General features: G+C 38.8%; 1 protein-coding gene across 1 annotated transcript; it reads right to left on the bottom strand.

The window, feature by feature from the left end:
- Window positions 1–225: 225 nt before the first annotated feature.
- On the bottom strand, window positions 226–27601 carry LOC115656778 (vitellogenin-2-like). The gene is made up of 34 exons (XM_030573927.1): window positions 27535–27601; window positions 27156–27307; window positions 25532–25783; window positions 24757–24918; window positions 24520–24668; window positions 23709–23859; window positions 23427–23584; window positions 23172–23337; window positions 22142–22267; window positions 21566–21784; window positions 20782–20999; window positions 20511–20611; window positions 19778–19902; window positions 19546–19647; window positions 17824–17943; window positions 17551–17740; window positions 15764–15857; window positions 15443–15628; window positions 14519–14657; window positions 14161–14389; window positions 13898–14073; window positions 13032–13478; window positions 12458–12508; window positions 10618–10746; window positions 9571–9783; window positions 9328–9470; window positions 8582–8720; window positions 7639–7774; window positions 6669–6855; window positions 5680–5774; window positions 4411–4508; window positions 3342–3501; window positions 1020–1181; window positions 226–353 (listed from the first exon to the last, which is right to left on the bottom strand). The coding sequence occupies exons 1-34, from the start codon at window positions 27599–27601 to the stop codon at window positions 235–237; spliced, it is 5361 nt and encodes a 1786-aa protein (XP_030429787.1). The 3' UTR covers window positions 226–234.

The following is a 27601-nucleotide window of genomic DNA, read 5'->3' as shown; positions in this document are numbered from 1 at the left end:
CACCAATTCTTTTTAGATGCACAGATTTATTAAGAAATCACATATGTCTGAATAGTCAATATTGTTTCTACAGCAATAAAGTCTAACATTTCCTTGAAAGATCAGTTTTCTCTAAGAAGATTCAGTAGGACTTTAAACACTTAAATTAACATATCTGTGATTGCCTGGGAGGAATTTTCTGGCATCACAGTATAAAAATAATGCTCCAGGTTTCTAATCTGCTGAACTGTAGCCTCATGCAATGCACTGTAGTTCCTCACATGAACATGCTGTGTGGGCCTCAACTGTGTCCTGTATATCCACTGACTTCTGGTCAAATTTCCTCTGTCCCTCAACTAAGCTGGCAGCTGAATCTGGAAGTGAAGAAAAATGACAGATAAGAACGAAGAAAAAAGAACAGTCAATTTGCAATGTGTGGGATTTGTTATACAAACTTCATTAGTACACTGACTGGACTTAGATTCTCCTAATTATCATGCACATTTCATTTGACTAACTGGATTAAAAAGCAGCCATCACAACAAACTAATCATTAATTTAAAAGACAGCAATTATAATGCTCATTTATACTAGTTCATTGTAGATACCAATATTCGTGATATCTCAGTTGCTTTCTTAGAATCTGGCTCTACCCCTCCCCCCAAACCATTGACAAAACTCCAATGATTTCAGTGGAAGCAGGATTGGGCCCATAGACAGTGATGAATGAACAATAGATAATATGGGACCTTCATTTAGCTACAGATTTAAAAAGTCATTACCAGGAAAAAGTCATACAATGCTGACAGGCAACATATTTATTTTTACATCCACTAAAGTTGGTGTCACACACCAAATGTTATTGATTAAGACTTCAATTCAGTGAGGTCTTTAAGCATATGCCAAAGCTTATGCATGTGAGCAGTCTTATTGAAATCACAGAGATTACTCACCTGCTTAAAGTTAAGCACCTGACTAATCAGAGCCTAAAGTAGTAAATATTTGGATAGCCTCTATAATAGGATTTTTTGTTGACTTACCAGCTGGCAGACAATGGAAGCCAATAGAAACTGGGGTGGTCTCAGTTGCTGAACATCCTTTCACACAGCGCAGCACAGGCTCAACAGGATAGCATTTTGAGTCTTCGCCCTCAAGTCGAAATGTTTTCTCAAGTTTCACAAGTGAGCGCTGCAATTTACAGGCTGCAAATAAAACAATCATTGATATTTCAAAACCTTGTGTAAATGGCTTTAGATTTTCCCCAAATTTCTCCATCTGCTAGTGATATTATGTGTATATCAAATGAATTGGCTCCATCCAAAATTCTATATGGCTCACATGTAAAGCAATATCTCTGACTAATAATTTTCCTTTGTTTTAATTAGATATATATGGGGATATAGGGTGCTTATTTCAGACGGAGTCCAGAGTTATCTCTAGATGAATGTGGAGATATTTAACCTAATGTATTTCCTAATGAATATTATGTGGGTAAGTTGGTTCACTGAGTAAGTGCGAGACTGAGTTTAACAGAGAATAGACCTCAGTCTTCAGGAGAAGATTGAGCTGTGCACAAATAAAAATAATCAGTAGAGAATGGCATGAATAGTAATAATAATCTATGAATATCATGGCCATTCTGATTAAATATATTTGTAGATATTTGGTAGAGCTGGGTGTTATTGCTACGAAGAAACAATTCCCATTGGTCAGTAACAGATAGGTCTGATCTTCTGTGATCACTACAGCCAGTTACAGGTGGATGAGAAGAACCTCAACTTACTGCTGAGTATAATTTTATGCTCTCTATGCACACATTGAATGTAGGCACTATATACTCATAGACTCATAGGTCAGAAGGGACCAATCTGATCATCTAGTCTGACCTCCTGCACAAGGCAGGCCACAGAACACCACCCATCCAATTTTATAACAACCCCTATCCCAGGACCGAGTTATTGAAATCCTCAAAATTGGTTTGAAAACCTCAAGCTGCAGAGAAACCACCAGCAAGCGACCCGTGCCCCACGCTGCAGGGGAAGGCGAAAAACCTCCAGGGCCCCTGCCAATCCGCCCTGTAGGAAAATTCCTTCCCGACCCCAAATATGGCGATCAGCTAAACCCTGAGCATGTGGGCAAGAGTCACCAGCCAGCACCCAAGAAGGAATTCTCTGCAGTAACTCAGTTCCCATTCCATCCAACATCTCCCCGCAGACCACTGAGCAGACCTATCTGGTGGTAATCCAAGATCAATTGCCCAAATTAACGATCCTATCATAACATCCCCTCCATATACTTATCAAGCTTTGTCTTAAAGCCAGGAAAGTCTTTTGCCCCCACTACCTCCCTCGGAAGGCTGTTCCAGAACTTCACTCCCCTAACGGTTAGAAACCTTCGTCTAATTTCAAGTCTAAATTTCCTAATATCCAGTTTATACCCATTCGTCCTTGTGCCTACATTAGTACTAAACTTAAATAATTCCTCTCCCTCCCTAACGTTAACCCCCCTGATATATTTATATAGAGCAAGCATATCCCCCCGCAGCCTTCTTTTGGCCAGGCTAAACAAGCCAAGCTCTTTGAGTCTCCTTTCATAAGGCAGTTTTTCCATTGTAATCTAAACTGATGTAACTGAATAAATTACAGGGGTCCCAATTCACCAAACCATTTAAGCATGTGCTTTACCTTAAGCACATGAGTAGTGCCAGTGAAACCCATGGGAGTACTCACATGTTTAAAGCTAAGAATATACTTAAGTGCTTTGTTGGATTGGACCAAAAATAGTTGCATTGATCCAACAATTTAAATTATCACTCAAAGTAATAATGAGAGTTGGTCAAAAAAATCTGATGGAAAAGTTTTCTGTCAAACAATGCAATTTCATTGAAATACAGTGGTTTTTTTTGCGGGCATGTGTTGATTTTGATGCAATTCTCAATGGAAATTTTTTGAAACTATTTGAAATTGAAATGGAGTATTTTGTTTCAACTCTCTTCTTTCATTTCCTCTTGACTTTCTTGTTTGGTTTCATTATGGCTTTATGGTTTCATTTTAACGTTAAATTTTTTAAAGTTTTTTAAAGTTTAATTTTAATATTATGTATGTTATAGTTAATATTCGTATACCAGAGTTAATATTTTATAACGTTTCAACTTTATCAAAATGAATCATTTCAATAAAGTATTTTTGATGTTTCTGAATCAAATTATATTGCAATTTCTATTCTGAGAAATATTTCAAGATTTCAACTTTTCATACTTATTTGAGATTTTTTTTTCAAAATGTCAATTTCCCACAGGATGGAAATTCAGTTTTCTAACTAGCTGTAGTAATCGTACATTATGTATAGTAAAGTTTCCATACCACCAGCACAAGGCTTTTCTGACAGAATCCAAGAATGAGCAAAGCTCACTGCATCTTTAGCTACATATCCACTAGGCATCTGAAATTCCTGTTTATTTTCAGCATCATATTTTCCACAAATGCCACATGTTTTCCCCGCCATCCAGAAAGCAACTTGAACCTTTGTGAAAACAAAGTAAAAGTTAATTCAAGTTTATATTTAAGGACAATGTCAATGAAACAGAATTTTGTTACAGAATGGTCTCCCAAGGTATCATAATTGCAGAGGAAAATAAAAGTTAAGGCAAAGCCAAGATATTTGTTTTTAAAGAACAAGATTTGATTCTGTGCTTTCCGTAACAATCACTCTGAGTGAGAGTTATTTGAGAGCTTAGCTCCATTAGGTCTTTTTGAAAATCCCTATGTCCTTGTCTAATCTATTAAATGATTGATGCTGAAGATGTAAACATTTTGTTTAATACTCAATTAGCACTTGCTATACATATCATTTATTGATCTTCTGCATTCCTAGCAGACCATTCTTCTATTAGAGTTTTTTGAAAAATCAGAATTTTGATCAGTTGAGGAGTTATATGATGAGAAATACAGGGGACAGGGATTCAGAATTCCTGAGTTCTCTTTGCAACTATATCACTGACTCAATGTGTGTCCTGGGCAAGTCACTTCACCACCCCATGTTTTAGTTTATCTAACACACAGGCATGTTCTGAGGCTTAATTCCTCAATGTCTGTGAAACATTTTGAGATCCTCAGAGGAGAGGAGCTGTGGAAGAGCCAAATATTATGATGACTGGTTAGAGGCTGTTATTCTGTGAACTCTTATACCCTGATCTTAAAGTTGGCTTTACTAATGCAGACCCTTGCACTCATGCAAAGTTTCATCTACTTCAATGAATAGGAATCAGTATGGATACTGGAGTCTGAATGAGGCATTGGGGCTTTATCACTAAATGGGATAAAATAATCTTGTGATCTGATTAGCAGAGATTCCCTTGTGTAAATATGGAATTTTGTTGATTTTCTGGGAAGTTTATGCAAATGAAAATACTAGCAGAGGAGAGAAAAATACCTTGAATGTACGCCCATCAAAATATAGTTTATCAATGCCATAGTCAGGAGCCACGAGTGATAGACCTTTCTTCTCACTGCTGATCATCAGAGAAGCATCTGTAATAAAAATACAAATGATCTTTTATAATCTTTATAATAATTCAGTAAAAATATAATCAAAGCCTTGTTTTTCTTCTTTTGTTGTTGTTGAAGAACCAAAACACACTATATATTAACTAATTACTTTCCTTAAAATTTGCAAATATGGAATGTAGTTGTTGGCAGGAACTAGGGAAACAATTTTAACTCTATAGCCTTAACAATCACTTTTGTATTAATTTTCCTTTGTAAATATTAACAGGTTCCTATTTATTTCAGGGAACAATAATGGAGTCCTCCAATACTTAGTATTACATTTTTGTAGATATTAAGGTCCTGTCTACACTCTAATAGATTCAGGAGACTTGACTGCAACTTGGTAGTCACCTGATCCATTTATAGTAGTTACTTGTAACCAAGTAAATGATAATAGGATAAAACCCTGGACTCCCAAAATGTTAATTCAGTTTTGGAGATGTTTGGCCCCATCTATGTCCTACAGCTTTTAACTGTTATTATAACCAAGTTGAGGGACAATTGTATTGTATCCAGCTCTCTTGACTGGAAACAAAGTTTCAATGTGTCTATTCATAGAACAAAATATGTATGCATTGAGAGAACAGAACAGGCTCTGCTGGTGGCTGACTTTCTCCCTACAGTTCTCCATAATTTTTGTTAGTGTTCTGTTTTTATAAATATTTCTATTTATTTTTAATATTGATATAAAATCCCAAAATGTCACATATAAGTCAAGCTGGCAAAAAAAAGTCCCCCCATATAGATATAGCAATTATAAGAAAAGCTATAGTTGGAAAACTTTCATCATATAAGTGATCAAGACATTTGGGATAAAATAATACCCTTCCTCCAGTTCAGAAATTCTGTGAGCCAGAATCCTAAATGCCTACACATTTTAGAAAGGAAGCGGTGGGTCAATTAATCTCAACTGTCTCTTGCTTAACTTTTAAAAAGTTTCCAAGTCTAGTGTGTCTTTATAAATGCTGATCTGCAAATATGTAAATAAATTCTCAATTTGGGAAGAATAAATATTACTCTTTAGCCCTAAGTACAAAGGTAAAAATGTTTGTTTCAAGCAATATCACTGTCAAAATGATAAAAATACCTTTACTGGAGTATATTTCTCTCTCTCCTGATATAACCTATGAAAAAGGGCTAAATGGACACTTACCAAAGTCAGATGTATATGTGATATTCTCCGCTGGGGTTTCAACACCATTGACCATGAGGTTAAGTCGTCCATTTGCCGGATACATGTCAATTTCACTTTGAGAAGAGGAAAAAAATGAATTTATATTCTACTCTGATCGTATTCATGAGCACACCATGTCCAGACTACAACCTCTTTCACTAAATATCCCTGAATTTAGCATTATCTTGTTTCAACATCATAGTTAGCATAAATGCACATCACAGGCTCATCTCACCTTTTGTGCAGGGTAACATCATGTTCTGTTTTGCCATCCATCTTATTTAAGGAGCACATAAGGTTATAAAGGGAAACACTGACAACTCTGGGTGCAATATCACCAATGTAACACTTAGGGCTTGTCTACATTACCCGCTGGATCGACGGGCAGTGATCAATCCAGTGGGGATCAATTTATCCCGTCTAGTCTAGACACGATAAATCGACTGCTGAGCAATCTGCCATCGACTCTGGTACTCCATCAGGATGAAAGGCGCAGATGATGGGAGAGCATCAGCCATCAATTTACCGCAGTGAAGACACCATGGTAAGTAGATCGAAGTATGTTGACTTCAGCTATGTTATTCATGTAGCTGAAGTTGCGTAACTTAGACTGATCCCCCACCCGCTAGTGTAGAGCAGGCCTTAGACAGAAGTTTCTTGTGTGTTACATCTGGATAGTGTGATACCTTTGCATTTCCAGTGTCAGGCCAGAAAAGGAGTTGGATGTAAACAAGCTGGCCAAATCACAGTTCAGATAAAATGGATGTGGGGCTGATGGGTTGCATAGTATGTGGCAGAGGTAACATCTGCTCCCCCTGAGGAAAATATAGTGGGGAGTACCTCTCTTTTTTTAGTGAAGTTTGCAATTTCATACATCAAGTTTGCAGCAGAAGCCAAGAGTATTTTATTCAAGGCTGCTTTTGTCACTTCAGGACTGGATTATTGTAATGACTTTTAGAATTACTTACTGACTGCCAAGCTTGATATTGATTGCTTTAAGGTCAGCAGATTCTTCCGCATTCTTCATCATTACCAGGAACTTCAGTTCTGGGCTACAATCCTGGGCCAAGATGTGATAGCAGTTTGTGGGCAGTGAGTAGTTAAACTGTACCTCATTGAAGGTTGTGATCTTGTCTTGGGAAACGGAGCAACGAGCTGGTAAAAGAAAACATGCCATAGAAACAAACAAATATTTTCCTTTTCATAAGAGATATTTATTCAAACATAATATTTTATTTTGGCTCTACATTTCAGTGAGACAACAGATGACATTTTTTCTCTAGGATTACATGGGATTTAGGCTACTCAGTGCCCATAATCTCTAAACAAGGCATGAAATATATATTCCTCACATTTTTGCAACAAATGCGGTTTCTGACAATTCAGGGGGAGGGATAGCTCAGTGGTTTGAGCATTGGCCTGCTAAACCCAGGGTTGAAAGTTCAATCCTTGAAGGGGCCATTTAGGGAACTGAGGTAAAAATCTGTCTGGGGATTGGTCCTGCTTTGAGCAGGGGGTTGGACTAGATGACCTTCTGAGGTCCCTTCCAACCCTAATCTTCTATGAAAATGTATCCGTTTGGATTTTCCAGAACAAATAATTAAAGTGAATTCATGGATTCCTGTGTAAATTTATCTTGACTCTTGCAGACAGACTGGATGTGAAACAACAGCAGTATGTGCACCAATGTGAAGAGTTCTTTGGAAAGTTTAATATCTCTGATTTCCAATCTAGAAATAAATACTTTGGGGCTTCTGTGCACCATATATTATGTTCTCTACAGTTGGAAATGATTTAACATTATCATAATGGAAAAAAACCACTAGAGAGCTATTTATTTCTTAATAAGAGAAAAACAATTCCATGTATTATCTGACAATGCTAAAATAACGATAGAGCCTGTAGAGCTTGCGTCTCTGAAGAGAGTGAACTACTGACCTTTAAGATGCTCCAGGACTGCAGATGGTGCTTCAGAAAAGAAATTCCAGATCGGGGCCTGCAGTGCTGAGGCTGGTGGAGATGGCCCTACAGGCAATGATAACGGAAGCCTGAGGGCTCTGTTATAAATGGTCAGCTGAAAAGGAATCAGAAAACAGATTTAAAATAGAGTTCAGCAAGCTATTCACAGCAAATAATTTATCTGTTGATTTCAGCCTCTTTTCCTGTTTGTGAATTATCTGAGGGAGGACTTAGATCAGGGGTCGGCAACCTTTCAGAAGTGGTGTGCCGAGTCTTCATTTATTGACTCTAATTTAAGGTTTCGCGTGCCAGTAATACATTTTAACGTTTTTAGAAAGTCTCTTTCTATAAGTTTATAATATAGAACTAAACAAATGTTGTATGTAAAGTAAATAAGGTTTTTAAAATATTTAGAAGCTTCATTTAAAATTAAATTAAAATGCAGAGCCCCCTAGACCAGTGGCCAGGACCCAGGCAGTGTGAGTGCCACTGAAAATCAGCTTGCGTGCCACTTTTGGCACGTGTGCCATAGGTTGCCTACCGCTGATTTAGATTTTTACATAAATATTGTTTTTTTGAAATTATTTGACAAATAGTTTATGTGAACATAATTCAGCATATTCATTTCTCGTGAACTCTTCACCATTTCTCAAGATCTTTTCTGCCACTATTCACTCCTGCTATGTGATTGGTCACCTAAATCATATGGTATTGTTTCTGCTTTCTGAGTGGATAACTTCCAAACTCAAAAAGAGTTTCCAAGAGACAACCAGAGACAACAGTGAATCAATATCATTGTTTTAATCTGAACTAATGTTTTCAAATACTTTTTTGGAATGTTGACCCAGCTCTAATTAAAAAAAAAAATCAAAGTATTCTGTCAGGTGAAATATGTGATGGCATGATTATGCTGTGTATTTACCTCAGGCAGTTTGGCGACAAAATCGCAAGTCCTTGGAGATGTTAGAGCCACAATCAACTTGGCCTGTTGAGAAGGATTTTTGCGCTGTATTTCAGACCATCCAAGTATATAGGCAGCTCCCGGGATTAAAGTGTAAAACCTTGAAAAACAAAAACATGATTTAATAGTAAAGTTGACTCAGGTCCCTCAGGCTCTCAGGTATTGGATATCTGAGGCATTTTCTATCTGACCATAACTTTGAGGAGATCTTAAGGACAAGTCCCTATGTTGTGGCTGAGAGCAGATGATGTGGACAGCTGAAAAGTCCTCTGGTGTGGAGGAACTCTTATGTGGCACAGATCCAGCATATACAGCAACTGGCACAAATTAGAGCAGTCCCCAGGGCAACACAGGTAACTTTGAGAAACAGTGAGCCATAATGGACAGGCTCCAAGCTCACTCCCTGCTTTACTGAACAAGAGCTTCGTGACGTAGAGAATCTGGCCCTAACTTTTCAGTAACTTCTGCTTGGCATAAGGGGATTACCTTCCACTTGTACAGTATGGGAGGTTTGTACAGTAGATGGTTATCTTATACTCCTTAGGGGTCATTAGATGAGTTTCCAGACTCAAACAAATCAGAAATTAGAAAATAAAGAGACCAAGGATTGGCAGTCAATCACAGGAAGCTCATTGTTGAATATGGATTTTCCCAGCTTGATGGTACACCGTAAAATAAATTGCTGGAATGAAAGAGCAAAACCTCACCAGCCGGCAAATGATTTGACTCTTGAAGGAACTTTAGGCCACTCCAGTTTCAGCTGTATGGCTGGGTTATCAGCAAACCAGCCAGTTACAAGCTCTGAAGAAATCCTGTAGTCCTGGCAATCCTGGCCCCATTTCAGATAACTCTATAATAGAGACAAAAACGTTCCATGTTTTAAAACATAAAACATACTTGAGATGGCTGTATCGTGTTTAGAACAGTGCGGTGTTATTTTTGAGTCTTACCGCTGCCTTGTGAGCATTAATGACTGAAGCATCAGCGCAGATTTTCCATCTGCTTGATCCTGTGATGTTTGACACAAACACTTGTATCCTGGGTCTGGTGGAGTATAAATCTGTGTATAGCACGAGCTGGAAGCCTGCCAGCTTTCTATCATTTCGAATAGCACGAAGAAAAACAGCCAGTTCTGGTGCTTTACTGTCTCCCAAAAATTTAGGCTAAAAGCAAGGGAGGAAAAAAAATGCCTCAGAACAATATTACAAAGAAATTACTATATTATGTTAGCTTTTATTTACGGTACAAATAATATCAATGGAAAGTAAGAAGTTGACAAATGCATGTAATTTTCCACATGACAGATATACAATATAATATAATGTACAATAAATAAAATGTAATGGGCGAAAACTTGCAATGCTTATTCAGCCACAACTCCAATTGATATCAATGGGCGTTTTCACAAAGTAAACATTGAGTAAAAGCTGTGGGATTTAGCCCAAAGAATTAGAACAAGTGCATTTTTCTGGAAATAAGAAAGAGTGTCTAATACCAGAATACATTAAATCAGCATGTTTTAGGTATGCTGTTTGTTGTAAATACTCAGCCCTAAGCTTTGGAGACAAAGCCCCCCTGCCTGTCTGTCTATATCACCTGTCATCTCTTGTCTTATACTGTATGCTCCTTGGGGTAGAGACCACCTTTTTGTTCTGTGTTTGTACAGTACCTAGCACAATATGGTCCTGCTCCGTGATTGGTCTTGCTCTCCAGGTGAAATAGGAGCAAGCAGTCCTGGGTTTTACAGAGTGTTGGAAGCATGTGGCCTGCTCCTGCTGGTGGCACAGTTGCGTAACATGGGAGAGGGAGGGAAGGTTGCTTGCACAGACATCTTTCTCCTGTGCTTGCAAACAAGAGGCAACACAGTCTGGCTCCATGTGATTTAATATGGCAGCTACTTTTCTTTACTCATTAACTGGACAGTAATTGCAAGTCCATGGCAATGCTGCCATGCTAACATACTGCATACTGCATTTCTTGAAGACTAAGAAACTGACCCTGGAACCTGCTCTGTTCGTGTCTTCACTGCTACTGGAACTAGAACTAGAGCTGGAGGAGGAGGAGGAGGAGCTGCTGCTGCTGCTGCTGGTGGAGCTGCTACTGCCTGGGACTTTCTTTTTGGGATACTGCAACAATAAAAAAAAAATCATCCTTAGTAGAGCAATTTAAGTTAGTTCATAGGAAGATGTTTAAAATGACAATGCAGAATATTCTTTTACAGTGTTCTGCTAAAGCATGTTCTAATTACCAGATTATTGTCAATAACCTTCAGTTGAGTAGCTGAATGATTTCAAAATATTATATCGTATTCCTTTTTAATATCTTTGGGTCTAACCCTACAAATTGTTGCTCACCCATAGATCTTCTTGCCCAAGTAGTTCTTACATATCTGAGCAGATCCATTGGGTTACTTGCATGAGTAAGAATTACTTGTATGGGTAAGACTTGTCAGGATCAAGCCATAAGTCAGGTTCACTTTTGCTCTCTATGTGAGACTATTTACACAGGAACAGTGCGTTCAAATAGCACTTTTGCTTTACAAGCTCTTCCCATGGCTGAATATAAAATAATAGTCAAATCACTGCAACACAGCAACGCTTTGATTTGATATAAAAGGGTAGCACTGACTCAGTCCATTGCACTTTAGGAATTTAGGGCCTGATCCCATGAATGGATGAACCACTACTTTTCATCTTACTTTCCTACTGGTCGCTTTACTTTCCATGAAACACTGATTGCAGTGGAAATTGTTGCTACTGACTCTTCTTTGGATCAGGCCCTTAACAAGCATGCTCCACTGATTTAAAGTAACACAAGCTGGTGTATTCTACCGTGTTTGTCAATGAGACTACACTAGTTCATACCAGAAGAGAAGTTGGCCGAAGATGCCAAGTTATCAGAGCCTGTCAAATTATTTAAGTTCCTCATGGCAGAGATTTTGAGCTAAACTCATGAAGGGACGTAGGTGTGGTGCCAGTGAGTGTTGCAACACCTAACTTTTATGCACTCTGTCAGCTGGTGGAATCCTTAGGCCCAAGTTAGGTATGCATGCTCCTCTACAAGGCATGGGGAGAATTAGGTGCCTCAGAAAGAGATCCAAAACACCAGCCAGCTGAGTGGGGAGTCACCTAAAGTAGCCTATAGGAAATGTCAGGGAGAGGGGCATGTTCGAAGCTGCACCTCTCAAAGATAGGTAGGTGTCTAACTTCACCTTGGATTCAGAGCCATTAACTCTCACCTGGAGTTAGGCACCTAAGCCAGCTCTGCTCCTTACAAAAAACAAGAGAGAGAAAGCCTGCATTATAGTCAATAGCCCTGGAGCTGGGAGGCCTGCTTTCAAATTCCTGCTCTGCCTGACTTGGGGCAGAGATTTGAACTTGTGTCTTCTGCATCCCAGCTGAGTACCCTGACCCACAGGCTACAGGGTATTCCAGGGCTGGGCTCTCTCAATCTCTCCTGTCAGAGCTGTCCAACTTTGTCTAAATAATTAAATGAACACATGGAAGCAGTGACTTTGGCGTGGATCCCCCACATACCCGAGAGTGCCCTCGCCACCATCCACTCAGAATACCGAACATCTTGGCGGTCAGAACATGGGCTAAAATTAATGAAGTGTTTTTTAGCCCACCTGATGAAGTGGGCTGTAGCCCACGAAAGCTTATGCTCAAATAAATTTGTTAGTCTCTAAGGTGCCACAAGGACTCCTCGTTTTTGCTATTACAAAAGACTGTAATACCACTTATTTTCCTTCACAAAGGCAGGTAATTCCCATGTGTGTTCTTTCAGGATTTAATTCTACCCATGTCAAGTCAGATGCAATGAGTGAAGAAAACTTACCTCCTGTGTATGTGCTGACTTGAAGCGATACTGATAGATCTCTGGAGTTCTCTTTGAAAATGATAAAAGTAGAAAGTTGAAGAGCCTTACATAGAAGAACCTGCTTTCTGTAATTGCATTGCAATGTGCAGCACTGGAAGTAAGTAAGGATTTCAGACTAAAAAACAACAGTATAAATCTTGAAATGTTTAAACAGAAAAATTAATGTTCCTAAATTAGCAGCCCCTGGAAATTCCACCAGAGAATTAAGACTAAAACGTGCAACAGCAAAACCCCATTGAGAGAGACCAATAAACCAACAAAAATTGGTCGCCTAGTTCTGGTGGCCGTAACAATATCTCAGACAAAGAATGGAAACCCTGGAGATACTGTAAAGGGGTCACCTGAGACAGGTGGTTGCCTGGTAGAAGTGGGGTTCTTAGTGCAGTTTTCACAATATTGGACCAGTGTATTCTGTAGTGTCAATTCATAATTTCCTGATATACAATACCAAGCCACCTGCTATCTGCAATGTACCTCTCACTGATTTTATCATCTTCATCATCACCACCACCATGTAACTCACATAAGTTACCTGTGTTTTGGAATACTCGCTACTGCTGCTGTTGCTGTTCAGCTCTCTGACGAGTTGATGCCTGCTTCCAGGCCGAGGTGCTTTACTGCTGCTGCTGCTGCTGCTGGTGCTGTCACTGCTGCCACTGTCGCTGCTGCTGCTGCCACTGTCGCTGCTGCTGCTGCTACGGCTGCTGCTGCTGCTGTCACTGCTGTCACCGCTGCTGCTGCTGCTGCTTTTGCTGCTGTCACGACTGCTGCTGCTGCTGCTACTCTCATCTCTGTTTCCAGGTTGTAATGTTTTGTCTTTCGGATATTGATTTTTGACCCTCTTACCAGAAGAGGAGGAAGAAGAGGAAGTGGAGGAGGATGAAGAAGATAAACTAGATGGATATTTAGCCTTGGGCTCTGCCCAGAGCTCTGTCATCTGGGTCTTTTCTTTCTTGTGCCGCTGAGTTCTATTTGCAACCTGCAACAACATTTCGAAGAACAATGCTGGTGATTAAACCCATCAAAAGAAATAATTTTTACTATTTTATCTTATTAGATTTCAAACTATTTACTTGTTCTTTTCCTTTAAAGAAGCACAACTTCGTTGCTATGATTATTAAACAAGATGTGGTGGAAAAATAACTGTGCCCACTTATTTAGGCTGGAATTCATCCCTGTGCAGAGGGCCAGCATCAGGTCTATGCACCACCCAAGTTCCACTCAAGCCTTTCATGTTGACTTACACACATGCTTTTCATTTGAAATTGTACCCGTCTTACTAACCTTATTCTCCATTTTCCATGCAGATATTCCATAATGTATTTTAAAACCATTGCTTTTTGTTTGCTTAAATAGGGTTCCTGCCCCATACACGCTCAACATCTCAAAGTCAATTACCTTAAACACATTTTCAATTCCTAGGATCTTCTTCAGTTTCATTTGAACCACGTCATCTGCAGATGAATCATCTTCTTCCTCGGACTCTAGGGTTACCACCTGGATTATTCTGGAAGCTGCTCTAGATCCTGCCTGAATCTCCAGCTGTATTTTGTCTATAGCTGCATCTGTACGGGCTATACACCAGATACATCCATTAGGCGATATACTGCTTCAGCTGTACTGACATAGATAAACAGAAAATCTTGTATTCAATACTATACCTGGTTTCAAAACTATTTTAGCTTCATGTTCTCCAATTAATCGGTGAAAATATGTGTTTTTTAAAACAGAGGCATCTCGTGCTCTCCAGTAAAAACAGGCCTGACAACCAAAACGAGTCACTTTGACACAAATGGCTTGTGTATATGTTTTTCCTCCTGCACTGTGGTGAAGTTCCTGTTCAGGACCATAAGAATATTTCTTAGGTAGGATGTCAGAAGCCTCTCTTTGCTGCATTAAACATGAGCACATTAGTACACTGGTAGCATTTCACAGACAAGAAGTACAAATATCACCATGCATATAGTACAAAGAAAATAAATATTAATATACAAACATAGAAGAGTTAGTTACCGTTACGGCACCTTCTCTCGAAGTTCTTTCAGATGATTTGAAATGCTCCTTCAGAATATTTGACCCAGCACCTTCAGGGAGTACTGGAATCTTCTTCTCTGTGCCTGGTTCTCCTATATTTCTTGATACAGCAAAAGCCTTATGCCTGCGGGATTATGCATGAAATATTATTTATAAGTAGCTCCAAAGGGCTGTTGGATGGATTTAATCACATCTCTATTCATATCCCTATTTTAAGAATCATACAGTTTTGAACACTGAACTGTAAGAAACAAATAACTATTTATAAATGCATTTTTGCAGCCTAGTAACATGACTTGGAAATCATTTGGTCCTAGATGAACTGCAGGCTGGTATAAAGACAATGGGTAGCATTTTCAAAACCCATTCGACTTAGGTTCCTGAGTGCCTAAGAGCTTGCCTAGCCAAACAAGCAGGGGTGTACTCTGCCTCTCACTAGCCTGCTGTGTGCTAAGTGTCTGTGTGGACCCTGCTGCTGGGCACTGAAAGTTCCTTAGTGCACTTTGATCTACCCCCTTTTGAAATGGGAGTAGATTAAAATGCACTAAAGATCTTTCAGTGCACAGCAGCAGGGTCCACACAAACAGTGTGCAGCTGATTAGTGCAAGGTAGATTTACACCATAGCTTGCCATGAACTAAGTATTCATACAGCCAAGTCCTAAGTCACTTTTGAAAGTGGGCAATAAGTTTCAAAGTGACTTAGGTACTTTTTGAAAATTTTATCCCATATTACAAAAAAAAAAACCCTAAAACCCAAACAAAAGAAATAATGAATTACATTGCACAAAAGTGCTGCAATGTAACTATGAGTCACATGTATACTTGGTCATATGAAATAATTATACTGCTTATTGTGTTGAAAGGTTTCACAAAAAATATTTTAAATGACAGAAATTTAACAACTCGACCTTCCCATCACTATCTCAGTCTCCTGTTGGCATGGGGTTGTTCCAAACTTCAAACTTTTTTCCTTCATGTCTATCTTGGCATCAAATTTCAAAGGAGCTTGTACACGGAGTTTGGCGTGAATTTCAATAGAAGACTGAAAGTATTCTGTGTTGATTCCCATCATTGCCACTGTGTTAAAGTAGATACTGAAAGAGAGCAAAATTGCCACAGATAAGCAAATGGACACTGTATCTAGCCTCTGCTCTTTAAGAAGTAGAACTCCCTTTCCATAGAAGTCTCTGTAAATCTCAGAAACCTAAAAATGAGAACACTTTCCTTACCTTGGGCTGATGTCAGCACGAAGTTGCAAGTTGGATTCATATAACTGTGAAGGTCTAAAATCACCAGATAAAGGAGGGGACAGCTTTACATCAACTACAAGAGACAGCGAAAAAAGCAAAAGATGGTACAAGTAAAAATAAATGAGTAAAAATAAAAGTTTCTCATAACAGATTATTAATGAAAATAAAAGCCATGGTGATAAGAGCAAAGTCTTGTCCTGAATTAAAAACTGGATAATCAATAAGAAACTCAGAGATGTAGTGAACAGCTACTCCTCAAAGTAGAGAGACATTTGCAGTCAGGAACATGAAGGAGACATACGAGAACTAAGGCTAGTTAATTTATTATATTTATTAAGGATTTGCAGGGGAAGTGGTGAGCAAGCTGGTGACTTGTATTGATGGCACTAAGTTGTTTCTATGTGTCGAAATCATAAAAGATTCCAAGAAAATCCAGGAAGACTTATATGTGTTGGTGAATTTGATGGCAGGATGGCAGATGATATTCAGACTGGATAAATGGAAGATGATGAACACTGATAAATATAGGTCCTGATTCTGCTCTCAGTTATGCCACTGTAAATCAGAAACAACTCCACTCAAGTCAATGGAGTAACCAGTTAAGTGGGATAAGAATCAAACATCATCTAAAAAGCTTACATAAGCCGATCAGCCCTTAACTTTCAAAACTCATCACAGGAAAGAAATAAAGGAGCCCAGTTGGATACCTCAGTGAAGATACTGGTCCAGTGGGCAGAGAATGGGATATTTGAGGATAGAAGTTATTGCAAAAGTTAATAATATGATATGGAACAATGGTATAAACTCTCCTTTGGAGGCAGTTGTTCAGTTTTAGCCTGCTCATTTTGAGACTAAAAATATCCAGAGATGGGCAACAAAGATAGCAAATGATATCATAAGACCTACATACAGTGAGCGACATACAGTGAGCGGCTGCAAAAATTAGAGAAGAATTAGAGGGGACAGTAAAGAGGTATTTAAATGTACTGTTACTGAAAGGTATGGTCCCTCCCTTTCACACTTTACCACAATACAGGACAAAAAGGACCACTCTATTCAGTTAATGACAGGCAAGTTTAAAACAAAGGAAAATGTCTCTTCACCCACTGTGTAGTCAGTTTGTGAGATTCACTGCTGCAGTGAAAGAGAGAGTCAAATAATACTGTCTAATTTACAACTCTTCTGCATAATTTTATGATCACTAAATATCCCACCACCCATTCAAACGTAACATGTCTAAAAATGGAACTCCTCCTATCCCCTTGCAAGCCCTCTACTCTGCCTCCCATCTCGATCATTTCTGGCAATTCCACGCAGTGACTACTAAGCCATCTTCAGTTTCTCTCTCTCATAGTTGGTACTAAATCTGCTGCGTGTTTTTATGCATCACCTTCAGAATCCACCCATTCCTCCCCATTCCTATAGCAAAATCTCTTGTCCAGGTTTTGGTTATTTCTGACCTTGAGTACTGTCACCTCCTTCTCTTTGGTTTTTCAGATTCTTACCTCGCCCCCTCCCTTTTCTGTCCATCCAAAACACTGCAGCAAAAATCATCTGCCTTGCCTGCTGCTGCAACTACATTCCAACCTTCTACAAATATTTTCACTAGCTCTCCTTCTTCCCTTTTTGTCCTGGCTTTCAAGGCTCTACATAAATTAGTCCCTCCTACCTTTCTGTTCTCAAAACTTTTCACTCCACTGCCTCCTAATTTGTCTCCCATTCCAGGGTTTGATCCAATATAGCTAATCTTATGTTCTCAAGCTCACCACGGGCTGTAGCATGTGCCAGAGCAGTAGTATATAAACTGTATTCCAATGGCAGACCAACAGCAGTAGGGACGATGTACCGAAATTCTCCTGAATATAATGGCTGAATCCATCGTTCTGCAATGCCATTTTGGATTTGATGGATCACTCTCTTCAGCCATGTGTGTCTGTCTGCTGGTCCAGTAACAAGCTACAATGTAACAGAGATACAGCAGGTTGGATGAGGAGATAAAGCTGCCAAACACTTCAGACAAAATTAGGGCGAGTGCATACCTTCCTAGCCTGCTGAATGAGATCCTTGTTGATGGCAGCAAAGCCCAGCTCTTGGCCAAATACTTTTAAGTAACCTGATAACGGAGGACTTTCTGAAGGCAACTCTCTCCATCCCAGCAGCTAGGAAACAAACAAAAAGGCACTTAATACAGTATATTTGCAACTAAACATTTAACAGACAACAGAAATAGCTACTGACTAAGCTATATTTTTCTTTGCCATTTGTGTTTCTTTGCTAATATCATAATGTGACTTTTCAGAATTCCATGCAATTCAAACATATACAAGTGCCTTTATATATAATGTCTTGTATTCTGACAAGATAACATTACATCCAGTGCCCAGGGTCAGCTCACAGCCCTCCACATCACTGAAACCCGATTTAAGATAAGACCACAGTATCAAATTAATCCTTCACTTGAGGACACAGAAGTCCTCAAAACAGACCAGTTGCAAAGGGAGGAAGAGAGGCAGGACTGGAGAGGCCAACCCCGGGCTGGACATTTACTACATGCTATGAAGCCCAGCTTCATTAGGCCCTATGCAGTGAGGCACAGGGTGTTTGGGAAACAAGGCCAGAGTGGGAGGCTGCTCCAGACATCCCAGGAGAAGGCAGGTGATCTAAACTTGGAATTTCCAAGCCACAGGAAATTCCTACATTTAAACACTAATGTTCCATATCTAAACAAAAACTAGAAATGTTGATATTATCCATGGAAAGCAAATACCAACATTTTTTGGTCTCAAAAATTTGAAATGTTTCCATTCAATTTTTTAAAAACAAAATGGAGCAGCCAGCTGTCCCACACACTGCCTTGGCTCCTGGGGACTCCCTCCAGCTGCCTTTGCCTCTGAGGGACACCTGGGCCTGCTCCCAAAGGGAGCGGACTGGGGGTTGCCTGGAGTTGGAAGTAGCTCAGGAAGTCCTCCAGAGTCTGGAGAGTCCCACACCATGGAGTGGGGAGCCTAGAAGTCCTGAGAGTCCTGCCTCAAGGTGAAGTACTCAGGGTTCCCAGCTATGCAGCGGGGAGCCTGAAAGTCCTGGTGTCCCAATCCCAAGGCAGTCAGGATGGAGGGGCTACCCCAGGACCATGGACCCGGGAAGCCTAGGCTCCACAGCAGCCCACCAGGTGAACTGGCAAGGAACCAGGTAGGTCCATCAGAACCTTGTGTGCGTTTTGGCAGCCATTCATTGAAAATGAAACATTTCTGTGATATGCAATATTGTTGTAGCTGGGTCGGTCCCAGGATATTCGAGAGAAAAGGTGGTTGAGGAAATATCTTTTATTAGACCAATTTTTGTTGATGAGAGAGACAAGCTTTCGAGTCACACAGAGCTCTTCTGTTTGCCAGACCTGAAGAAGAGCTCTGAGTGGCTCAAAAGTTTGTCTCTTTCAGCAACAGAAGCTGGTCCAATAAAAACTATTACCTCACTTAACACATTTCTGTGAAACATCTAGGTATCAGTGAATTGGCATTTTCCAATGAAAATCCATTTTGTTTGAAAATTCTTAACCATCTCCACAGGAGACTCCTTCCCCTGCTATCCCAATGTGAATCTCCGCAGAGCCTAGCTGAGACACTCAGGCTGGGTGCAGGGGTGTTAATTTGCCTCTCTGTGCAAGGCTGAATTGGTGCCGAGAGTCTTACTAAACCCCTCTGCCCTCGATGAATTCCACCCACAATACATCACACGAGACAAAGAATGAGAACAACACATACTGTTTTCCCAATCTCCTTTATCTTTCTGTATGTGGAATATTCTGCAAATGGGATGTTTTGTTTCCTTACAACATCCGTGAGACCTTCTGCATAGACACCAACCTAATAAAAAACAACACTGAGCATGAGAGGGTGCACTACAATATAGCTAAAACACACTGTTAATGAAGAAAAACATTAGTCAAAAATAAACTTTAATACAATCTGTTATTGGCTTAAATATAATATTTACCTCTAGCAAACTAGTAGCTGCACCGGCATAGTTTACAAGCAAACTGGAAATTAAAGCTGATGGGAACATTGTTCTTGGACTGTTCATAAGGAAGATCTTTCCAAATGCACCGGCCTGATATCTACCTGTAGTAGAAATTAAAAACAAGATAATGCTTTGTTGTTGTTCTATTGACTAGTGGGGATGTCAATCTGTAGCTGATAATCCTTTCTTCATAAAATATATTCTCATGAAGATTTTCAACATTTAGGTCCTGACATAGCAAACATTTACGAGCGAGGATCTTTATACACAAATATACCACTGAAATGGATGAGATACTCAAATGCATAAATGTTTGCAGGACTATGGTGAAATGTTATACTAACAAATGCAGTGAAACTATTTGATCAAACTTAAATATTCTAAGTACACTTTATTGCAGTAAGAGGCATTTTACAAGAAAGTTAGAGAGAGCTGGTAAAATAATTTGTAACGACAAATATACTCTAATAATTCTTCATAAAAAAGAAACAATAAACTTTTCAGAATTCAGACACGGAAAATATCTTATACAACTAATTAAATACTCCTTTCATAACTCTTTAAAACCTTCCAGCCATTCCGAAAGAAAAGAACTCTTAAAGATAGAATCCAAGTTAGAGTTCAGAATGATTTACATTCATTCTCCAAATGACTGGAAAATGCTGTTTTAATGATGGATGCTCCCAGTAAATTAAATTTTTTTACTCACTGTAGTAACCACCAACAGGAAATAACACTTTACTGTAACGAAAGTTCAGTCTGTCAAGTCTGGGGCTCAGCAGTTTAATGGCAATGTTGCAAGCAGCAGATCTTTTAAAAAATGAATAAAAATATACAAAATTAAGCTAAATTTTACCAGAGTAATTTGAGTCAGTGTGTGTGCATGTGTGCGTGTATATATACATATATTTTACTTACAAAACTATAATAGAAATTGTACTTCACAGATAATGTGCAGTTTTACTTCTCTCCCTACTTACACATTATAGAAGCGTGGGAATCCAATTCTTGACAAAGCTTTCATGTGAGAATATACAAAACTGGCAACTTGCATATTGGTCTCTTTCAGTATCACGTTAGCTATAGTTGTTACCAGAGGAAGTGCAGGCCCAGTTTCAAATAAGACAACGCAAGAGATCATTCGGACTTCAGGAGAAAGTGAATGATCCACAAAGATCTGGAGAAGAATGTCCTGCACCTGAGAGGGAAAATATAATTTCATAAATGTCTGATAACTTCTAAGGTGGTTATTCTCCCTGCATCAACAAATCACACTTCCATAATAAGGAGAGAACAGAACCTCAGGTGTAACCTTTTTTCCACTGCATGAGTTGATGCACAAACATTAATGAAAAGTGTTGGAACATAATGAATAGCTCTTGAGAAAATGCCATGACTAGTGAGACAAATTTATCTGTGGTGTGACTCCAATGGCTTTATGAACTTGAGCCCAGGTGTTTACTGTCATTTAGACCACTTTAGCAAGGGGTGTTCCAGTAGCAGACCAATGACAATATATGATTAATATAAGATGTCACATAATCTGACAAGTGACTAAAGAAACACCATTACAGCTACCTCCCAACAATTACAGTGCCCAGCACAATCATACCCTGATATCACTTGGGGCTCTAATATTGTGATATTAACAACAATCAAGAATTGTTCTGAATTCACAAACACTGCACCATTGAACTCACTTTCTCCCTGGCATATATTCTGCATATCTCATTATTCAGGTAAACTATCATTGATTCTACTTACCTTTCTGGAGTCCTTCAAGCCTATATGCCTCAAGGCCATCACAGCTTCAACCTGAATATGGACTGGGAAATTAGAAGCACCAGATGAAAATATTGGCAAGAACTTCAGGATGCGCTTGATACTGGCTGGTTCTCCTGCATTGCCAATGGCTTTCAGAGCTAATACAATGTCATCTTCATTGCCCTTGCTGGCTGCCTCAGCTGCAAGGTCATGGAGGGGCTGCAAATAAAGCACAGTTCAATGCTTTCTTATTTTCATACAAAATTCACGCATACGTATATTGTTATCTTCACCCACTGAAACCCTATGACCATAATGCAACTGACACAATTATAAATATTCAGTGACCTCCTCCAGATTTAGTCTAAATTAGCTATATATTCACAGGTGATGAAGACTTCCAGGTTGATATCCGTTGGCTACTAAGTAAGCTTCTGGAATGATCATTTGTAAATTAAATCACTATGTATATTCTGGATCATGTTTTCTAGAATAAAAATGATCAGGCCTCATTGCAATTTTATCTTTCTTATCTTTTTAAGCTGTTAAAAACAATCAGAAATGAAAAATACCTACTTGAAGAGCTTCATTAGGGCAAGATGAAACCAGAGAACAGTATCTCTTTACTATGGAACCATATCCCAAATAAGCAATCTGGCGAAGCATGGGAAATCTCTCAAGTCGGGAGCTGGTCACTAGATCCTGTAGAAGGAAAAGAGGCACCTCTTTAAATCAGGGCTATGTTCACCTTACCCTTCAGATAAGGACAATTATTTAGGATTTGTCTAGAAAAGTTATTTATTTCAATAAAATCAAATCAAGCCAGTAAAATATTTTACACATGCTTGAGCCAGATTCACAGCTAATGTAAATCAACATATCTCCATTAACTTAAATAGAGCTATGCTGATTTACATCAGCTGAAGATGTGGCCTAAAAAAGGCAGGATACAAAGTGCAAAGGACATGGGCAGGAGCCAATCTACAAATGGAAGTTCTCTGGAAGAGTCTGTAACTCTTTATTACTTTAAAAAAAGAATCATGCTCACTTCATATTCTGTGTTTTCTTATGTTAAAAAATAGGAATATTAACTAGAAACAGCAGAAAGTCTATTATATAATAGATAGTTGTATTAACTGTATGTACAGAGTTTGGTGTTTTCATTTTGATAATATTTCACCTACAATACTTTTACTTTATTCCAGTGTCTAGGAATGTTATGCAATTACTCTGGACTGGAAAATGTAATGCTTAAAAGAGTTATTCAAATTATCTGACAGATTCATCACCATTAATACTTTAGAATTAACAGAAAAAGATGAACTGAGGTTTGATGTCAGAAGAGAGAATATATGGTCGAAGAAAACAAAAATGGGGATAACAATATAGGGTAGGTGTGGGAGTTAATTTCATAACAAATTGAAGATATAGGACCCAATTCCCCTCTCATACAGGCAGCTGTCAACTGAAGTAACAGAGTTATTCTGATACAAAATGAGTGTAAGTGAGAGAAGAATCTGGCCCCTGAAGTGCTATAAAATCACTAGTTATTATCAATTGTTATCATGATGATGTGCCCGGAAAGGATCCTGTATATTGTACTCACTGCTGCTACTGCAATAGAATGGCCATCCGCTTTTGTTAAATGGAGGGCTAAAGAAACAGTCAGAAGTGCCTCAATGTACTTAAGGTCATCATTGCGAATTCGCAGCTTAAGGAACTTCAGTGAATCAATGGTCCCTGCCATAGTAATTCCACTCAGCAGCCAAAGCCTGCAGCCAAGGTACAAAATCCATACATTTAGCTCTCTGTGCTCCTTGTACAAGACATGTCAATTGTTAGTGACATAGTCGATCATTACCTGTGATAAGGTTTATCTGAAAATTGCTTAAAGACGGACTCCAAGGTATCAGGATTTGCTACCCGAAACAGTTGGATAAGCTCTAAGAATTTGTATGGAGCATCCCCATGGAGCTCTTGCTGGTTGTCCTGGATTACTTGTTGCAATGTTTCCACTATCTGAGGATAGAAGGCAGAGGGAATATACTAATTAGTTGCTTCTCCATTGAGTTTTTAATAATATATTGATCTTTTATTAGTCTGATAAATGGCAAAGCAGCTTAATAAACTAAGCATTCTATACCCGTTGCGCAGGGTTTTTTGTCTTGATTAGCTGAATTGGCATCTGGAGCAGTACTGGTGGGAACTGATAAGGCAGGCCTCCACGGTTCTGCAGCTGAATTTCTGGAGGGCTCACGCGTTCATTTTTCACTTCAACCAAGGTAAGTTCTTGTCTGGAAGGAAATAAAGAGACATCAACATGTGTCATTTGGAGGAATAAGCTGTCTATTCTGCCTCCATCTGACTTCACTGCTTTGGTTGTACAGTGGGGAGATGGATAGTTCTTTATTTGTTTTTTCTGTCACAAAAGACTTTACAATTTCTTAAGGTTGTGGTCTTTTCAATGGAATAGAACACTGTCAGGGGATAATGGGTATCTGCAATGAGATAACTGCTGAACTAGAGATGAATTGTTAAGTGGAGATGAATTGTTATTTTCCAAAGCAAGAGATACTGGTTTTATGATAACGTAACATTTATAGTGATTTTATTCTGTGTGTGCCTCATGTTCATTTTGACTCAGGGGATGTTGTTGCTATAAAGCGGCACTTTCTCAGTGGAATCATTGAATAGAAGCACTCCCATGGATTTAGGAAGCAGAATTATTTTTCCACTTTTTTCTCATTTCATTACAATACAAAGTTCAATGTACATGCAGCAAAAAATTATTGTTAGTGCAAAATTCCCACAGCTTTTTTGGGTGAGTGGGAGTAGAGTATGAATACCTGCAACTTTATCAGCTGCCATTTAAGACAACTCCCATCTATTTCACATGGGAGCAAGATCAGACTGATGCCTTTACACTTCTTTTCACTTTCACCTCTGAGGCTTACCTTGCCTCCATGACTGCAACACCAGTGGGTTCATTGAAAGGGGAGATCTGATAGACCTGCTGGGACACAGCTTCTGTGATCAGGGTACCAGAATCTGCATATTTCAATTTGTAGGTGAATGCAGCAGTTCCTTTTACAATATTTTCTTTCTAAAAGAGCAAAGAAACTCATGTAATGAATGAGACTAGACCATGGTTTTACTCATTTTTAGAGTGGATCTGTTTAGCTTATTCATACCAATGGGCAAGAAGGACAAGGGCGGACGTAAGTCATTCCAATATCCTTCACCACTTTATCCTGGCAGTCGTTGAGGTCTCTGGTTTTGGTAAAAGAGAGTCGGTTATTCCTCCTGTCTTCCTGGACAACGTACCTTGTAAGGCAGACGCCTCCAATCCCAGCCTATAGAGAATGATAGAAAATAATTGTGCTTTGTAGTTATATCAGGTCTGCATGAGAGGAAGAACATTCCCCTGAACTGAGATTTAAAGTGAAAATGAAATTTAGTAAGACTATATGGAAACCATTTCTTAATTAAGTGTCAAAGCCTGCTCTCATTACACACACGAGTAGTACCACTGAGGTAAGCAGGAATACTCAGATGAGTAAAGACTACAGGATAGAGACTCAATTTAGGAAATAATCAACTAATTGATATAATCAATTCAATTAACAGTGATAGATTAGACAGAACAGGGTAAGTGGGGAAGATATATAATAAATATCTCAATGTCTGATAATTACCTTTATTTTTCCCTTAGTCTTCCATTTTATAGATTGCACATATAGAGAATGTAATAGACAAGCTGCCAGAAACGATCACCTTCATATATAAATGTATATTTTCTTTTGTCCAAATGAAAATATTTTAATATTGTTTTGCTTGTTGAGTGAGATTTTAAAATAAATACAAATAAACTCTAAGCAAGAGTTCTAATTGACTGAAAAGCATGTAATAATAACAAGTAATGCTTGGGCACATGCAGCAAACTAGCTTGAAACTGGAGAAACAAACCTCTTGCAAGTCATATGCATTCTGTGACTTTTTGATAGTTATCTGCAACATGTTCAGAATTCCTCTCACTAGGTTAAGGCACGTGACGGGTGTATCTTCTGGGGCATAAATGTTTCCAACCCTCCCATTGCTGTATTCAAACTTAAAGGGTTGGGTGAGACACAAAGCGATCAGCTGAGTGAGTTTGGAAGCTCGAATGAATGGATCTCTTGGCCAGATCCCATTGAATTCCTCCAGCTGTGGAGCTCGGATCTGAGAACAAAATTCGGAAAACACATTAGTCTCTATTCTGTGAGTGAAAATATTTTTAAAGTATGTACTATATACAGAAAATAACTAGGGAAAGAATTAACATCACTTTACATGGTTTACTCTGAATATAGACTGCAGAGGCCGTCTTCTGTGCTATTTGTACAGCACCTAATACAATGGGATCCTTGCCTATGATAGTTGGGGGCTTTTAGGCACTATGATAATACAAATAATAAATACAAATAATATAGAGAGATAAATACATAGAACTTGATTCTTCCCTCTCGCTCTTCTATTGATGTAAGACCAATATACCTCCTTTGAATCTGGCCCACTGAATATATTATATATTAAAGAAAAAAGCTAAAACCATTTGAATTACTCTTAATAATATTTTTTTTAAATCTATTTTCATCAACCACTTTGAGCATAAAGTTGAATGGAAAACCCAACACAGATTTTTTGTTTTACATAATAAGTAACTGTGCAGTACAGGTTTCAGAGTAGCAGCCGTGTTAGTCTGTATCCGCAAAAAGAACAGGAGTACTTGTGGCACCTTAGAGACTAACAAATTTATTTGAGCATAAGCTTTTGTGGGCTACAGCCCACTTCTTCAGATGCATAGATATACAATATACAATATAGTAGATGCATCTGATGAAGTGGCTGTAGCCCATGAAAGCTTATGCTCTAATAAATTTGTTAGTCTCTAAGGTGCCACAAGTACTCCTGTTCTTTTTGCGCAGTACAAAGTCAGAAGAAGAATTTCAGGACGTTATTTCATCAGCCCTTATCTAGGCAATGCTCCCATTGAATCAACAGGAGCTTCAGTTTTGGTTGAGTATTGAATAAGTAAGAGTGCTGAATAACATAAAAAGTAAGTTGGATAGAATTGTTATTATTACGCATAAATTAAGGACTTGTCTCTGCTCCTAATGACTTCCATGGGAATTTGGAATGAGTCAGGATTGCCAGAACAAAACCTTAACTGAAAGCAGAATTGGACCCCTGGTGTTGCAGGCCAAGGTTCTCAGAAATGACTAGTGATTTTTGGTGCCTCGATTTTCTGGCGATAAGTTTTGGTGCCTCCATTTTTGGATGCTGTCACCTGACCTCTGAAAATCAGATCCCACTAAGGCGTCTCAAGTTGAACATTCCAAAATTGAGGCACTCCAAATCACTAGTCACTTTTGAAAAACCGGAGCCATAACTCACAAGTCATTTCCCAGTCCCTAAAATCTTCAACGCTCTTTTCTCCATTGCTTTTGTCCTGTGGCTGCCTATAACATTCAGTAGCCCAAGTGTCGCTTTAACCTCACTTGGTTTTTAATGCTGCTTTTGTTTGATCTCCTCTGGAAATAGTGCTGTCTACCTTGAGGAGGTGATTCCTCTGTGACAATACACTGATCTCTACTTTACAGGACAGTCTCAGCCCAGCTCTTGCCAAACCAGGCTCTGGCAGTCCATTCAGGGTAAAGGCCTCATAGTTGTACAAGTAGGTCTTGCTGCTACTAAAATCAGGCTCTGTGAAAAATCATACAAATATTCACTTTTAGTAATAGTTCAAAAGACATTCTGCTTTGTGGTCATTATGACAAAGGCATTGAATGAAGTTTAAGAAATGAACAGTAGACTTACCAGGATCATACTTTTCACTCTCTGTGAAAAGAAATCAAATAGACACATGAATAAAGGCAAATATGAACTTTGAATTTAATTTTTTGACTCCACTACAAAAACCCAGTAAAAACTAACAGAGAAGGGCTGTGTAAACTTACCAACAAGGGTGAACACTAGCGCTAGTATGATTCCCCTCAT

The sequence above is a fragment of the Gopherus evgoodei genome, chromosome 8 (genome assembly GCF_007399415.2).
Source record: "Gopherus evgoodei ecotype Sinaloan lineage chromosome 8, rGopEvg1_v1.p, whole genome shotgun sequence".
NCBI classification, from domain to species: Eukaryota; Metazoa; Chordata; order Testudines; family Testudinidae; genus Gopherus; species Gopherus evgoodei.
This window is presented reverse-complemented; position numbering and strand designations above follow the sequence as displayed.